The 18,331-nt window shown below is 46.0% G+C and overlaps 1 protein-coding gene across 1 annotated transcript in view; it reads right to left on the reverse strand.

Moving 5' to 3' along the window:
* The window catches only part of LOC144792693 (carbonic anhydrase 15-like), a 180,976-nt gene that overhangs the window by 38,178 nt on the left and 124,467 nt on the right, over positions 1 to 18,331 (reverse strand). The window contains exon 4 of the mRNA XM_078667847.1: positions 11,925 to 12,085. Coding sequence (XP_078523973.1) covers positions 11,925 to 12,085 — 161 coding nt within the window. The remainder of the gene's footprint in view (positions 1 to 11,924; positions 12,086 to 18,331) is intronic.

Raw genomic sequence — 18,331 nt, forward strand, 5'->3', positions numbered from 1 at the left:
GCACACGGACGGACCAATGACAGTAGAAATGCATACAGTATACACAGTACACAATAGCAAAGGCAAAACACACAGTGTAAAGCAAAAGCAGGAAAGCAATTGAAACATTTCCCTGACAACAAAATATATATACATTACATTACAGAAACACTGGTATAGAAGAGTGGACAACGGGGAGGCGGGTGGGTCAGTGAGGAATCCACAGGCAGATATTGTATCTACCAGAAAAACATTACTGAAGGTAAGTAACTTGTTCTTCTGATAGATACATCTGCCGTGTGGATTCCTCACCTTGTGAATAGAGTCCCACAGCAGTCCCCACTCCCGGAGGAGGGTGTCCACTCTTCTAGACCAGGAAATCCTGAAGGACTGAGCGCGCAAAATGACCGTCCCTCCTCACTTCGGTATCCAAGCAGTAATGCTTCGCGAAAGTGTGGAGGGAAGACCAAGTTGCCGCTCTACAAATATCCTCTACAGGCACACCTCTAGCCAATGCAGAGGTCGAAGACGTAGCCCTTGTAGAATGAGCCCTTATACCCTCTGGTGGTTCCTTACCGGCCAAAGAGTAGCAGATCTTAATGCAGAGGACGATCCATCTTGACAAGCTTCTTTTATGGACCGCTCTTCCTTTCTTGCAGCCAGCAAAACCAATGAAGAGTTGGTCTTCCAAACGAAAGTCCTTGGATCTATCCAAGTAAAAGGACACCGCCCTCTTAGGGTCCAGACGGTGCAGTCTCTCTTCCTCCTTAGAAGGGTGAGGGGGAGGATAGAAGGTAGGTAGGGTAATGGACTGCCCCAGATGGAAGGGAGTTACCACCTTAGGCAGAAAAGCAGCCCTGGTCCTAAGAACCATTCGATCAGCATGAATGGTCAAGAAAGGGGGCTTGAAACTAAGAGCTTGAAGCTCACTTACCCTCCTTGCCGAGGTTATTGCAACGAGGAAGACTGTTTTAAAGGTTAAAAGTCTCATGGGACATTTGTGAAGAGGCTCAAAAGGAGCACCCATCAGAAAAGTCAAAACAAGATTTAAGTCCCACTGAGGCACAATAAAAGGAGAAGGAGGGAACTTATTTGTGAGGCCCTTCAAAAATCTTAAAACCACAGGAGACTTAAAAAGAGATGGCTGGTCAGGCAAGCAGAGAAAAGCCGACAGCGCAGAAAGATAACCCTTCACTGTGGCAACAGCAAGCCCCTGTTGCGCCAGAGAAAGGGCAAACTGGAGAACATCAGACAAATGGGCTCTCACAGGGTCAATAGACTTTTCCCCACACCACGTGACAAATTTCGACCATCTATAAGAATAAATGGACTTAGTGGAGTCACGCCTGGCTGACAAGATGACATCCACAACGTCAGGCGGAAGGGAAAAGGAATTCAGGTTGCCCCGTTCAATCTCCAGGCATGAAGGTGCAATGTCTGGAGGTGGGGGTGTAGAACCTGCCCCTCCATCTGAGAGAGGAGGTCTGCCCTGAGAGGGAGACGGAGCGGCGGGTGAGAGGAGAGGTGGAGAAGATCTGTATACCACACCCTTCTTGGCCAGTCCGGGGCGACCAATATGACTTGGGCCCGGTCCTGGCGAATCTTCCTCCGAAACCCGAGGAATCAAGGGTATGGGAGGAAACGCGTAAAAGAGATGATTTGCCCAACTCAACTGAAACGCGTCCCCCAAAGCTCCTTGCATCGGAAACTGGAGACTGCAGAATGACAGGCAGTGAGCATTCTCGCGAGTGGCAAACAGATCCACCCGAGGAGTCCCCCACATCTGAAAGATGTCGTGAACCACCTCCCGGTGAAGCCTCCACTCGTGGTCGGCAGAGAACTGCTGCACGAACGTTCAGAACTCCGGCCAGATGATTTGCCATCAGACAAATCCGATGGTCCTGAACCCAGGACCAGAGACGCAGAGCCTCTCTGCGGAGACACTGCGACCCCACTCCTCCCTGCTTGTTGACGTACCACATCGCGGTCGTGTTGTCCGTCAGTACTTGAACTGACTGACCGCGAAGGGAAGGGAGGAAGGCCTTGAGCGCCAAACGTATCGCCCGCAATTCTAGAAGGTTGATGTGAAGCAACCTTTCCTCTGGAGACCAAAGACCCTTGACCTCCAGATCCCCCAGATGAGCACCCCACCCTAGAGTGGATGCATCCGTTATCACTGTGGCCACCGATGGAGGCAGCTGAAAAGGCTTTCCTTGAGACAGATTGCCTTCCACGCCCCACCAAGACAGATCCGCCGCAGTTTCTCTGGAGATCCTCACTGACTCCCTGAGATCCCCTTTGTGCTGATACCACTGCCTGCGGAGGCACCACTGGAGGGCCCTCATGTGCCAGCGTGCATGGTTGACCAACAGAATGCAAGAAGCCATCAGACCGAGCAGGCGAAGGACCTTCAGGACTGGAACGACCGCTCCATTGTAAAATAAAGGAATCATTTCCTGTATGTCGCGAATCCTTTGAGGGGGAGGGAATGCACAACAAACAGTTGTGTCCAGTACAGCACCTATGAACAGGTTGCGCTGGGAGGGCACCAGGTGAGACTTGGGTACATTTATTGAAAAACCCAACCTGTACAACAACTGGCTTGTCTCCTGCAGATGTTGGAGCACTCTCTCTGACGACTCTGCTTTGATCAGCCAGTCGTCCAGATACGGGAATACAGGAATCCCCGATCTTCTGAGATGCGCCGCCACCACTGCCATCACCTTGGTGAAGACTCGAGGCGCAGTAGTAAGTCCAAACTGAAGGACCGCAAACTGGTAGTGCTGCGATCCCACCGTAAAACGGAGATACCTCCTGTGCGACTTCAGGATTGGAATATGAAAATACGCATCCTGCAAGTCGAGTGACACCATCCAGTCTTCTTCCAGCAGAGCCTGAAGAACCTGAGCAAGGGTGAGCATCTTGAATTTCTCTTGCTTCAGATAAAAATTCAAGATCCTGAGATCCAGGATTGGACGAAGTCTGCCATCCTTCTTGGGAATCAGGAAATACCGGGAGTAGCATCCCTGACCCCTTTCCTGCTCTGGGACCACCTCTATCGCACCCTTCTTCAATAGAGTAAGAACTTCCTCCTGAAGAAGTAACAGATGTTCCTCTGAGCAATACCCCTGGCAAGGAGGGTAATTGGGAGGGAATTCCCGAAAGGGAAGGGCATACCCATTTTCTATGAGATTGAGAACCCAAAGATCTGATGTAACCGATTCCCAATCCCGTAGAAAGTGGGTAAGCCGACCCCCCACTGGGCCTACATGATCCTGAATGGCGGATCTAGGGCTGCTTTTCTGTGGCTGGGGGTTGGAGGAGGCGGAGGAGGAGGAGGCTTGACGCCCTCGAGGACGTGCCCTCTGTTTTCCCCTGTATGACCTATACAAGGTATTCTGCTGCTGCTGTTGTTGTTGCTGCTGCTGACCTTGTCTATATGAACGAAAGGACGAGCGGACAAACCCTCTAAATTTCCGGGTCGTAGAACCTCTGACCTGAAGGCCAAGAGATCTAGCAGTTGCCCTGCTGTCCTTGAATCTCTCCAAGGCCGTGTCTGCTTTCCTTCCAAAGAGCCCCTCACCATCGAAAGGCAAATCCAATAAAGCAGACTGCACATCAGGTGAAAAATCAGATGACTTCAACCAGGCTGAGCGCCTCGTGGCAACCGCTGTGCCCATGATCCTTGCCACAGAATCTGTAGTATCAAGCCCACTTTGGATGACCTGACGGGCTGCTGCTTGAGAATCAGACAAAGCTTCCTCAAAGTCTTTTCTGCTATCCTCAGGGACCTTAGGGATTAATGAACGCATAGAGTCCATAAGAGCATGAATATATCTACCCATAAGGCAAGTGGCATTAGAAGACTTCAACGCCATACTAGCCGAAGAGAAAGTCTTTTTTGCAATTTGATCCTGTTTTTTGGCCTCTTTGTCTCCAGGCACCTGCGGAAAAGCACCAACTGACTTTTTAGAACAAGCGGCCTGAATTACCAAACTCTCAGGAAAAGGATGTGAAGACAAGAAAGCAGGATCCTCAGGAGCCACTCTATACCTCCTAGCCACACTTTTTGAAACTGCAGGAGCAGAAAAAGGTTTCTTCCATACCTCCATAATGGGATCTTTTAAAGCATCATTAAATGGCAACAAAGGCTCCACTGCCGAGTTTGGAGAATGAAGGACCTCAGTCAGCAAATTCGACTTAAATTCGACAGTAGGCAAGGTCAAACCCAAAAGTCCTGCTGCCTTCTTCATGACAACATGATATGGTTGCATCAGGTCCTGAAGGCAAAGACCACTCCGGAGAAAATTCGAGACCACTCGCCTCTGCCAGGTCCTCAAAACAACTCCCATCCAGCTCGCCTTCCTCCACTTCAGAAGAAGACTCATCAACTCTCTGTTCATCAAGAAGACGCTGAGCTTCTCTCCGAGACCTCATTTTAACTCGAAGTGCAGTCGAATCCAACGCCGAATTCGACGGCGCCGGAGCCGACTTCGGAATCGAATCCGAGGGCTTGGAAGGTTGCTCCATAGACTTGCTAGGAGTCGGTGATGCCGGAACCGGAGTCGTCGACTTCGGCCGAGCCGGCGTCGATACCAGCGTCGATCTCGGTGGAGCTTGGTACTGCCACAGCGGAGTCGGGGCTGGCATATATGGCATGAAAGGTGCCGGAGCATATGAGTGAGGAACACCCAAATTAAAAGCCATAGGACCCATGGGACCCGAAGGTGCTCCAGAGGGGTACCACGATCTCGAGAAAACACCATACATTGCGTTTAAAAACGCAGAGGGGTCCTGACCTGGAGTCGGGAATGGTGGATGCTCAGGCTGATCTCGAGGCAGGTTTGAATCTGCTTCCTCAACAGGATTCGAAGCCTCCTCCTCAACAGGAACTCCATCGGTGTCATCTGGAGCCGGAGATGGAGCCGGAGACGGAGCCGAAGTCGGATCCGGAACCGGAGTCGGAGAATGGACTATCGACTCCGAAGGCGAAGCCTCACCTTCATGATCCGACACTTGCGGAGGAATTACTTTCGACTTCATCCTCTTGGGAGACTTCGATCTAGAACCAGACTTATCACCTGAATGATGACGGGATCCATGTCTCCTTTTCTTATGTTTCCTATGAGAACCGGAAACGTGATCAGATGAAGACTTCGAGGCCGACGCCTCTCGAGACCTCGACCTGGATCTCGACTTCGATCTCTTCGAGTGCTTCGAGGATCTTTTAACTTTACTCGCCTTTAGCTTGGCCACAAGAAGTTTAGATTCTCTTTCACGAAGAGCCTTCGGATTCATCTTTTGACATGATGAGCATCCATCAACGTCGTGATCCGAACTCAAGCACCAGATGCAATCTTGGTGAGGGTCCGTAACGGACATCATCTTCCCAAATTCTCTACAAGGTTTAAAACCTGTCTTCTTTGTCGACATGACAACAGAGCAAAAGTTAGAGAACTGAGAATCGAAGAAACAAAGTAACAATATACTATAAGCTACAGAGTATCCCGAAACCGTTAGCGTCGACGACGCGGAAAAAAGGGAACTGATGTCATCACGCCGGCGTGGGCCTATTGTAGGCGTCGGTGACGTCAGCGGAGTCGCGAGCGAGGTCGTGTCTCTATGACGTCCTAGTCCACGTCGGCGCGAGGCTACAAAAAGAATTTCCGAATGTTGCAGACGCAAGGGGATATTCACAAGGTGAGGAATCCACACGGCAGATGTATCTATCAGAAAAGGTTAGTACTTGGGTACCAAAGGACAAAACAGAGATAACAGTCCCTGTCTCACATTGTATGATTTCAAAATCCTTTAAAAGCAGGGTTTGTTTCATGGACGTCAATTCGCCAAAATGCCAGTGGGAGCAGAAGTGAGTTCAGACAAACTGACCCTCCCCCTTATTACATCACAGGAAGTGACCTCACATAGGCTTTGATGTTTATGACATCATAGCAGGCTATGTCACATGACCCTTGGTCCTGATAACATTACAGGAAGTGATATTTTTAAAGATAAAAAATGAAAGTTAGACAAAATAATCGAAAACTTCTACAGTAGTTAAAACTCTGTTGAAATTCCACCCATATTTTAACCAAAGTGCAGCAATAGTAAACCAGTGTTGGTACCAAACTATGCCAAAGGCCAAGAGATCGTAGGCTGAGGGTGAACCCATTAAAGATGATGTCTGGAGCCAAGACATTCCTAGACATTTCCAAGTACAGCCTGAAATGCCCCGGAAACAGCATCTGTATACTCAGTCACTACCATCATGTGGCTAGGTAAAGCAACACAAGAGCACGGTCATTGTTTACTGTGTCTGAATTTATTATTGGAACCAGTCTGCACACATGCGTCAAAGGAGTTGGTGTTCCACCCTTAACAACTGAACTGAGTGTGTGTTCTGGAAATTGTGATGTTACAGCTATCAGAGGAGTTGCAAAGGCTGAGTCTAGTTATATAGCTTGTGACTTTCACGGGTGGCTGGCAGGGAGATATGTTGTTGGGGTCGGCAAATGAGATACAAAAGGGGATGGTGGACGGAGCATTTGAGCAAATCAAACACTCACCCCCAGTCAACTGATCTGGGTTTAATCCATCACCATTCTTTAGCTCACTCCGCCACCCCAGTTCAGACATGGCCATATGCAAATCAGTCTGACCCTGTGCCTCATGGGAACAGTCCAGCCCGAACTGCCAAGCCATGTCTTCCCTGGACCGGAAACAAGCATCCTGGGACCGGTTTCGGATGCATAATCCTCATCAGCCAGGCTATCTTGAATCCAGTGGCAAAGTGAGCAAGGGACTCACGTCTGATCAAACCCTGCCAATTTAGGGCGAACGTAGCGATACAAAAGGGGATGATGGACGGAGCATTTGAGCAAATCAAACACACACCCCCAGTCAACTGATCTGGGTTTAATCCATCACCATTCTTTAGCTCACTCCGGCAAAAGGCCTAGTGGATGGGTGTGTGCATGCAGGCAAAGAGAATGACTATGAATTCACAAAAATAAAGTTGCTTACCTTGCTTGCTGCATGCCAGACGTCCTCCTCGCTCTGGTCCCTAGGCTCTGAGTGATCCAGCCAATTCCATTAACCAATCCTGGCGCGACTCTCATGCTGGTAACCAGCATGAGAGAAGTACCAGGATCGGATGGAGTGCGGGGTCTGGTCACTCTTTCAGGCCCGTAGGCCTGTGCTTGATCTCCACCCAACTGTCTAAGACAGCTGAGTGGAGAGTTTCAAAGTGCGCATGTCATTTTGGCTGGGGTAAGCTAGCCGGCCAAAATGGCATGCGCACTTTGGAGCATCCAGCCAGCCACTGCTCCTGCCCTCTGCTGCCAATCAGCAGCAGAGGAGGACACGTCCCCATTTCTCAGGGCTAGGGGTTGGCTGGCGGTTGCTGTGTGCTGCGTGAACAATAAAATGGCAATGAAATCTTTCCATTGCCATTTTATTTTTCATGTTTAACATGGCTGCAGCACGCGGGGAGGTTCGACACAACCCCGTCCTCATGCAGAAACCTCCACTGGTGACTTTATGCTCTACGCAGTTTCTTCAGCATCATTTTCAGTGCTAATCTTATGAACTTCTGTTTCCTACGCCAGGAGCGATCACAATCACACATTTGTATCAGTATATTTCAGCCCTAACCCTTAATCTCAAATAGTTATCCACAGACAAATCAGTTGAATGGACCAAAACTCCTAAACTCATACACCACAATGAGTTCAAACTGGCTAATACAACTCAACACAACTCCCAAGCGTATTCATCCTATATCAGCTTCGCACTAGTTTCTTCCAAGAAAGGTGTCGCTAATGCATTACTTTGACGGTGGGGCGAATTTGACAGACTACAAGGGAAAATTAAATAATAAATTTTCCCTCGTCGTCTCCGTCGACTCTGCCCCCCCACCTCACCCCACACCAGGGCCACCACTCTTACCTGCACAGGCCGCTCCTGCTTTAGGCAAATCTTTCTTCCTTTCAGTTGTAAAAGAGAACTATTTAATCACATGGCAGTGCAAGGTGCCATGCCTTTAAATGCTGACCGTTCTAATATAGGACAATAAACTTTGAATTACTGTACATTGTATATTTATGTTTTGTATTACTAAGAAAGGCACTTGTGCTTCAGCCTCTAGCGCAGTTGGCGTTGGGATATCACATATCATTTCATTGCAGCTGATATCGTTGGCACTGTGGTTCGTAGGGCACGTCACTGCAGTCACCTATCACAGGCAGGCACCGCTCTCTGTGGCACACGCGCCATTATGACCCCAGCCTGAGAGCACCAGTCAGCCTGTCCAGCAGTATGTAATTGAAGGGTTCTATTTTACAACTGGAAGGAAGAAAGGTTTGTTCAAAGTAATTCACTTGCCACACCTTTCTTGGAAGCAGCTAGTGCGAAGCTGATATAGGATGAATACGCTTGGGAGTTGTGTTAAGTTGTTTTAGCCAGTTTTAACTCATTGTGGAGTATGAGTTGAGTAGTTTTAGTCTGTTTAACTGATTTGTCTGTGTATAACTATTTGAGCTTGAGAGTTAGGGCTGTGAGATACTGATACAAATGTGTGATCGCTCCTGGCGTAGGAAACAGAAGTTCATAAGATTAGCCCTGAAAATGCTGCTGAAGAAACTGCGTAGATATTAAAGTCACCAGTTACATTCCTAGACTCAGCCTTTGCAACTCCTTTGATAGCTATAACATCACAATTTCCAGAACACACACTCGGGCCATATTATCAAGAAAGGAAAACACCAGAACCTGGGCTTCTATGGGAATTCACAAGGGCATATTATCAAGACCATTATCGCCGCTTTAGCGGCAGTTTCCTGCCGATAAAAGCGGCGATAATGTATCGCCCTTTCTTGATAATATGGCCCTCAGTTCGTTGTTAAGGGTGGACCACAGACTCCTTTTGAAGCATGTGTGCAGACTGGTTCCAATAATAAATTCCGACACAGGCCCCATCCAGGTCAGTCTCTGAACAATGAAGGTGCTCTTGTGTTGCTATACCTAGCCATTGTTCCCCACATCCGAAGAGCAACCTCCGGCGGCAGATCGTTCTCCCACATCGCCGCCAAGACCTGGAACACCAGCCCCATCCCACTACGGCAGACCCAGGACCTACTAACCTTCAGGAGACTCCTCAAGACCTGGTTATTCGAGCAGTAGCACGCCACGGCTGCATTTCAGCTGATCGCTCGCTGACATTGCACTGCCCTCGAACCCAACCCAGTCCTGATGATGATCCTGATTCATGTGGATCGAAACGTCGTCGACACACCAGCGCAGCCATAGGCGCTCCACATAGAATGGTTCCCGAACACTAAAATTGTATTCAAGTTAAAATGTACTCCTGAAGAAATCCGGAACCATACTGTGCCAATTGTTCACTGTATATAATTCTACACCAACCACTTTGCGCCACCCACGCTATTCACATTGTCACCTGAGTTGCTACTTCCGGTTTTCACTCACAAACCACGAGCACCACGTGCAATTTGGGTTGCAATAATTGCTTTTATTCATGTAATACAGTGCTGTTACAACTGTAAATTACTCCCTTTTTTCCTTATCAATTTTTCTCAAATGGATTATAAAAATGATGCCATGAGCACATGCTACAATTGAATAGAGTCTCCTTGTTTCCTTGTGGATAATAGTGTATGCATATCCGTATTAATTGCCTACGAACAATACCAGTTGGGATACTCTTTGTTCCTATCATATTTCACCCCAATCCCAACACGGTTGACGGGTTTACGCTCCTGTTCTTCGATACAATATCAGGGGCATTTGAGGCTGTACTTGGAAATGTGATTGCTGAACCTAGGAATGTCATGGCTCCAGGCCTCATCGATAATGGGGTCACCCTCGGCCTATGATTGCTTGGCCTTTGACATAGTTTGGTTCCACCACTGGTTTACAATTGCTGCACTTTGGTTAAAATATGGATTGAATTTTAACAGAGTTCTAACCACTGCAGGATGTTCCGATTATTTTGTCTACATTTTATTTTATATTTTTAAAAATATCACTTCCTGTAATGTTACCAGGACCAAGGGTCATGTGACATAACTTCCTATGATGTCATAAATGTTGAAGTCTATGGGCCAGATGTAGGTAAGTTACATTTACTGATTTTAAAATACCGAATTTTACCAATTCGGTATTGAAGAATCGGTAAATGGTATGTAGGTAAGTATTCGGTAAAGTTTACCGAATCGGTAATATTCGGTAATTACCGATTCGGTAATACCGAATTGGTAATTCCCATTCATCCCTATGGGCCTGGAGGCCCATAGGAATGAATGGGAATTACCGAATCGGTATTTACCGATTCGGTAATGGGGGAACACATTCAAGAGTGGCAGGGTGTCACATTGACACCCTGTTGCACCCCTGAATAGTGCATGGGTGCACATGTGGCACACATACATGCCCTAAGGGCATGTATGTCTGCCACATGGAACTTTTGAATAAGGCACAAATTTGCTTTTTCAAAGGTTTTCGATATTCACCACCAACTTTTATTTGGTGGTAAATACCGAATCCTTAACCATGCAATGCACTCATTTGAGTGCTCCCTACATTTCAGATTCAGTAATTTACCGAATCTTAAATGTAGCCACCTACATCTCAATAGCCTAATACAGGTCGGTAACTGTCGAAATTTGGTAATTTCGGCAGTTACCGACCGGTATTGGACTACCTACATCTGGCCCTATATGAGGTCACTCCCTGTGATGTATTAAGGGGGAGGGTCAGTGTGTCTCAACTCACTTTAGATTCCCCTGGTATTTTGGTGAATTGACTTCCATGCCTACAGGGACAGCTGAATCTACTTGATATGGGGCTAGATGTAGGTAACTTCAAATTACCGACTCATAAATACCGAATTTTACCGATTCGGTATTTATGAATCGGTAAATATGAAGGAGGGAGATGTAGGTATTTTTTCATTTGGAATTACCGAATCGGTAACATTCGGTATTTACCGATTCGGTAAATACCGAATCGGTATTGCCCATTGATTCCTTTGGGCCTTGAAGCCCATAGGAATCAATGGGCAATACCGATTCGGTATTTACCGAATCCTGCAAGGGTGCAGGGGGTGTCACTTTGACACCCTCTAGCACCCCAAATACAGGCATGTGTGCCATGTGGCACACAGACATGCCCTAAGGGCATGTCTGTGTGCCACATGGCACAGGTGTGCATGCACAGATGTGCATGCACACCTGGATTCGGTATTTTACCACCCAATAGGAGAGGAGAAGTGTGGCTCAATGGTTAGAGCGGCAGACCCTGATGCAGAAGTCTGGCCCGGGACCAGGGTTCAATTCCCCGCCTCGGCGGGTCTTGGGCTCAAAAATTCCACGGACCTGATAATTCTCGCCTCGGTGCCTATTCCAATCATGGAGTCCCACTCTGCAACTCTGGGCAATAGCTTGCTTAATCTCCACAACGGCCCCCACAATGCTAAGGATGCCTGGCCTCCACCTTGGGAGTGGACACCTCACAGGGAAAGCCAGGATGGATTCCACAGCGGTATTCGTACAAGCGCCTTGAGACCCTTGCGGGTGAGTAGTGCGCTATACAAGTATCAATTTACATTAATAGGATTGGGTGGTAAAATACCGACTCTTAAGGGCCTGTGGCACTCTTAGGTGTGTCACCTACATGTGGATTTACCGAATCGGTAAAATTACCGATTCGGTATTTTACAGAATGGGTAAATTTACCGATTCGGTAAATTTACAGATTCTGTAAAATGATGGCCCCTACATGTCAAACACCAAATACCGGTCTGTAACGGCCGAAATCGGCCGTTACCGACCGGTATCTGCTCTCCTACATCTGGCCCATGATGTTTTCAACTCACCAGGCTGCATGAAAAGTACATGCGATCCTTTGGTGCCCGCCCCATGCCTTACCTCCATGGGGAACTGCTTCCCGTCGATCCGGTGCTCCGAGCCGTCCTGGTTCGGGCCACCCCAGTGGAAATGGAGCTGTAGCGCCTGGAAGACATTGGGGAGTCCAGCCCCGCTGATGTTTATGTGCCCCAAGATGGTGTCCCCTTCCAGACTGACCAGCGCTGGCAAGAAAATCATAACACAAGAAGGTGAGAAGAAAAAGAGAGGGAGCCAGCATACTACTAAGAGAAAAAGGGCCAGAGATGGAGAGATGCACTCCTGTGCACAGGGGACGGACAGACATTAAGGGTGATGCACCTCTGTGCACAGGAATCAGACAGACAGCAGGGAGTGATTCCACCCTGCGAGCAAGAGACGGACAGACATCAAAGGGTGATTCACAGGGAACAGACAGACAGCAGGGGGTGGTTCACCCCTGTGTACAGGGGACCGATAGACAGCAGGGGGTGGGTCACCCCTGTGCACAGGGGAAAGGTAGACAGCAGGAGGTGGGTCCCCCCTGTTCCCAAGGAATAGACAGACAGCAGGGGATGGGTCCCCCCTTTGCACAGGGAAACAGACAGACAGCAGGGGATGGGTCACCCCTGTGAACAGGGTACAGGCAGACAGCAGGAGGGGGGTCACCCCTGTGCACAGGGAACAGACAGACAGCAGGGGGTGATGCACCCCTGGGCACAGGGAACAGACAGACAGCAGGGGTGGGTCACCCCTGTTCCCAAGGAACAGACCAACAGCAGGGGACGGGTCCCCCATTTACACAGGGAAACAGACAGACAGCAGGGGTGGGTCACTCCTGGGCACAGGGAACAGACAGACAGCAGGGGTGGGTCACCCCTGTTCCCAAGGAACAGACAGACAGCAGGGGATGGGTCCCCCATTTACACAGGGAAACAGACAGACAGCAGGGGGTGGGTCACCCCTGTGAACAGGGGACAGGCAGACAGCAGGAGGTGGGTCACCCCTGTGCACAGCAAACAGACAGACAGCAGGGGTGGGTCACCCCTGAACACAGGGAACAGACAGACAGCAGGGGGTGGGTCACCCTATGCACAGGGAACAGACACACAGCAGGATGTGGGTCACCCCTGTGCACAGGAAACAGACAGACAGCAGGGCGTGATGCACCCAAGTGCACAGGGAACAGTCAGAGAGCAGGGGGTCGGTCACCCCTGTGCACAGGGAACAGACAGACAGCAGGAGGTGATCACCCCTCTTCACAGAGGACAGGGAGCAGGGGGGTGATGCACTCCTGTGCACAGGGAACAACAGACAGACATCAGGGGGTGGTAACCAATTTTGTATTTTTACAGATAAACACAGGCATAAAACTATTTATTTCCCTCTTTGTTTTATTTATAAATGTAGATAAAAATGAAAAATGCATTTAGCTGAAATTCACAGAAGAGGACATTTGCTAAGGGAACCTAAATAGCTGCAGATGTAGACATTTGTGTGTTCTACAACACATATGCGTTCGTGTGTGTACTATAACACTTGTGCTTTCGTGTGAGTGTACTAAAACACTCGTGCTTTCATGTGGGTGTACTACAACACTTATGCTTTCATGTGTATGTACTACTCCACTTGTGCTTTCATGTGTGTATGTGGACTGCAACACTTGTGCTTTTGTTGTGAGTGTACTGCAACACTCGTGCTTTCGTGTGAGTGTATTACAACACTTATGCTTTCCTGTGTGTATGTACTACAACACTAGTGCTTTCGTGTGAGTGTATTACAACACTTATGCTTTCCTGTGTGTGTGCGATAACACTCGTGCTTTCCTGTGTGTGTACTACAACACTCGTGTTTTCATGTGTGTATGTGTACTGCAACACTCGTGATTTCGTTGTGAGTGTACTACAAAACTCGTGTATTCATGTATATGTACTACAACACTTGTGCTTTCGTGTGTGTGTACTGTAACACTTGTGCTTTTGTGTGTGTGTGTGTGTGTACTACACTTCTGCTTTCATGTGTGTGTCTGAAAGGTATGAATATATGCGACAAGCACAGAAGAAGAAAAGTAAAAGCTGGAAGATAGGAATATATGAGATAAGGACAGAAGAAGGAAAGAGATGCTGAAAGATATGAATATATGTGATAATGACAGAACAAAGAAAGAGGCTGGAAAATAAGAATATATGTGATAAGCACAGAAGAAGGAAAGAGAGGATTGAAGATCTGAATATATGTGATAAGGACAGAAGAATGAAAGAGAGGCTGGAAGATAGAAATATATGTGATAAGAGCAGAAGAAGGAAAGAGAGGCTGGAAGATATGAATATATGTGATAAGCGCGGAAAAAGGAAAGAGAGGCTGGAAGATAGGAATATATGTGAAAAGAGCAGAAGAAGGAAAGAGAGGCTGGAAGATAGGAGTATATGTGATACGCACAGAAAAAAGAAAGAAAGGCTGGAAGATAGGAGTATATATGATAAGCACAGAAGGAGGAAAGAAAGGCTGGAAGATATGAATATATGTGATAAGCGCAGAAGAAGGAAAGAGAGGCTGGAAGATATGAATATATGTGATAAGCACAGAAAAAGGAAAGAGAGGCTGAAAGATATGAATATATGTGATAAGCGCAGAAAAAGGAAAGAGAGGTTGGAAGATATGAATATATGTGATAAGCGCGGAAAAAGGAAAGAGAGGCTGGAAGATAGGAATACATGAGATAAGGTCAGAAGAGGGAAAGAGAGGTTGAAAGATATGAATATATGTGATAAGCGCAGAAGAAGGAAAAAAAGGCTGGAAGATCTCAATATATGTGATACGCGCAGAAGAAGGAAAGAGAGGCTGAAGATCAGAATATATGTGATAAGCGCAGCAGAAGGAAAGAGAGGCTGGAACATAGGAATATATGTGATAAGCGCAGAAGAAGGAAAGAGGCTGGAAGATATGAATATATGTGATAAGCGCAGAAGAAGGAAAGAGAGGCTGGAACATAGGAATATATGTGATAAGCGCAGAAGAAGGAAAGAGGCTGGAAGATATGAATATATGTGATAAGCGCAGAAGAAGGAAAGAGAGGCTGGAAGATAGGAATATATGTGATAAGCGCAGAAGAAGGAAAGAGAGGCTGGAAGTTAGGAATATATGTGATAAGCGCAGAAAAAGAAAAGAGAAGCTGGAAGTTAGGAATATATGTGATAAGCGCAGAAGAAGGAAAGAAAGGCTGGAAGATATGAATATATGTGATAAGCGCAGAAGAAGGAAAGAGAGGCTGGAAGATAGGAATATATGTGATAACCGCAGGAGAAGGAAGGAGAGGCTGGAAGATATGAATATATGAGATAAGCACAGAAAAAGGAAAGAGAGGCTGGAAGATAGGAATATATGTGATAAGCACAGATGAAGGAAAGAAAGGCTGGAAGATAAGAATATATGTGATAAGCGCAGAAGAAGGAAAAAGAGGCTGGAAGATATGGATATATGTGATGAGCGCCGAAGAAGGAAAGAAAGACTAGAAGATAGGAATATATGTAATAATCGCAGAAGAGGGAAGGAGAGGCTGGAAGATATTAATATATGTGATAAGCGCAGAAGAAGCAAAGAGAGGCTGGAATATATGAATATATGTGATAAGCACAGAAAAAGGATAGAGAGGCTGGAAGATAGGAGTATATGTGATACGCACAGAAAAAGGAAAGAGAGGCTGGAAGATAGGAATATATGTGATAACCGCAGGAGAAGGAAGGAGAGGCTGGAAGATATGAATATATGAGATAAGCACAGAAAAAGGAAAGAGAGGCTGGAAGATAGGAATATATGTGATACGCACAGAAGAAGGAAAGAAAGGCTGGAAGATAAGAATATATGTGATAAGCGCAGAAGAAGGAAAAAGAGGCTGGAAGATATGGATATATGTGATGAGCGCCGAAGAAGGAAAGAAAGACTAGAAGATAGGAATATATGTAATAATCGCAGAAGAGGGAAGGAGAGGCTGGAAGATATTAATATATGTGATAAGCGCAGAAGAAGCAAAGAGAGGCTGGAATATATGAATATATGTGATAAGCACAGAAAAAGGATAGAGAGGCTGGAAGATAGGAGTATATGTGATACGCACAGAAAAAGGAAAGAGAGGCTGGAAGATAGGAGTATATATGATAAGCACAGAAGAAGGAAAGAAAGGCTGGAACATATGAATATATGTGATAAGCGCAGAAGAAGGAAAGAGGGGCTGGAAGATAGGATTATATGTGATCAGCGCAGAAAAAGGAAAGAGAGACTAGAAGATAGGAATATATGTGATAATCGCAGAAGAAGGAAGGAGAGGCTGGAAGATATTAATATATGTGATAAGCACAGAAGAAGCAAAGAGAGGCTGGAAGATATGAATATATGTGATAAGCACAGAAAAAGGAAAGAAAGGCTGGAAGATAGGAGTATATGTGATACGCACAGAAAAAGGAAAAAAAAGGCTGGAAGATAGGAGTATATATGATAAGCACAGAAGAAGGAAAGAAAGGCTGGAAGATATGAATATATGTGATAAGCGCAGAAGAAGGAAAGAGAGGCTGGAAGATATGAATATATGTGATAAGCACAGAAAAAGGAAAGAGAGGCTGAAAGATATGAATATATGTGATAATGACAGAACAAAGAAAGAGAGGCTGGAAGATATGAATATATGTGATAAGCGCAGAAGAAGGAAAGAGAGGCTCGAAGATATGAATATATGTGATAAGCACAGAAGAAGGAAAGAGAGGCTGGAAGATATGAATATATGTGATTGTGACAGAACAAAGAAAGAGGCTGGAAGATAGGAATATTTGGGATAAGGACAGGAGAGGGAAAGAGAGGCTGGAAGAGAGGAATATATGTGATAAGTGCAGAAGAAGGAAAGAGAGGCTGGAAGATCTAAATATATGTGATAAGCGCAGCAGAAGGAAAGAGAGGCTGGAACATAGGAATATATGTGATAAGCGCAGAAGAAGGAAAGAGGCTGGAAGATATGAATATATGTGATAAGCGCAGAAGAAGGAAAGTGAGGTTGGAAGATATGAATATATGTGATAAGCGCAGAAAAAGAAAAGAGAAGCTGGTAGTTAGGAATATATGTGATAAGCGCAAAAGAAGGAAAGAGAGGCTGGAAGATAGGAATATATGTGATAAGCGCAAAAAAAAGAAAGAGAGGCTAGAAGATAGGAATATATGTGATAACCGCAGGAGAAGGAAGGAGAGGCTGGAAAATATGAATATATGTGATAAGTGCAGAAGAAGGAAAGAGAGGCTGGAAGATAGGAATATATGTGATAATCGCAGAAGAAGGAAGGAGAGCCTGGAAGATATTAATATATGTGATAAGCGCAGAAGAATGAAAGAGAGGCTGGAAGATATGAATATATGTGATAAGCGCAGAAGAAGGAAAGAAAGACTAGAAGATAGGAATATATGTGATAATCGCAGAAGAAGGAAGGAGAGCCTGGAAGATATTAATATATGTGATAAGCGCAGAAGAAGCAAAGAGAGGCTGGAAGATATGAATATATGTGATAAGCACAGAAAAAGGAAAGAGAGGCTGGAAGATAGGAGTATATGTGATACGCACAGAAAAAGGAAAGAGAGGCTGGAAGATAGGAGTATATATGATAAGCACAGAAGAAGGAAAGAAAGGCTGGAAGATATGAATATATGTGATAAGCAGAGAAGAAGGAAAGAGAGGCTGGAAAATATGAATATATGTGATAAGCACAGAAGAAGGAAAGAGAGGCTGGAAGATATGAATATATGTGGTAATGACAGAACAAAGAAAGAGAGGCTGGAAGATAGGAATATTTGGGATAAGGACAGAAGAGGGAAAGAGAGGCTGGAAGAGAGGAATATATGTGATAAGTGCAGAAGAAGGAAAGGGAGGCTGGAAGATCTGAATATATGTGATAAGCGCAGCAGAAGGAAAGAGAGGCTGGTACATAGGAATATATGTGATAACCGCAGAAGAAGGAAAGGGGCTGGAAGATATGAATATATGAAAGCGCAGAAGAAGGAAAGAGAGGCTGGAAGATATGAATATATGTGATAAGCGTAGAAAAAGAAAAGAGAAGCTGGAAGATAGGAATATATGTGATAAGCGCAGAAGAAGGAAAGAAAGGCTGGAAGATATGAATATATGTGATAAGCGCAGAAGAAGGAAAGAGAGGTAGGAAGAAAGGAGTATATATGATAAGCACAGAAGAAGGAAAGAATGGCTGGAAGATAGGAATTTATGTGATAAGCGTAGAAGAAGGAAAGGGGCTGGAAGATATGAATATATGTGATAAGCGCAAAAAAAAGAAAGAGAGGCTAGAAGATTGGAATATATGTGATAACCGCAGAAGAAGGAAGGAGAGGCTGGAAGATATGAATATATGTGATAAGCGCAGAAGAAGGAAAGAGAGGCTGGATTATATGAATATATGTGATAA

This window comes from Lissotriton helveticus, chromosome 11, assembly GCF_964261635.1.
Source record: "Lissotriton helveticus chromosome 11, aLisHel1.1, whole genome shotgun sequence".
Taxonomy (NCBI): domain Eukaryota; kingdom Metazoa; phylum Chordata; class Amphibia; order Caudata; family Salamandridae; genus Lissotriton; species Lissotriton helveticus.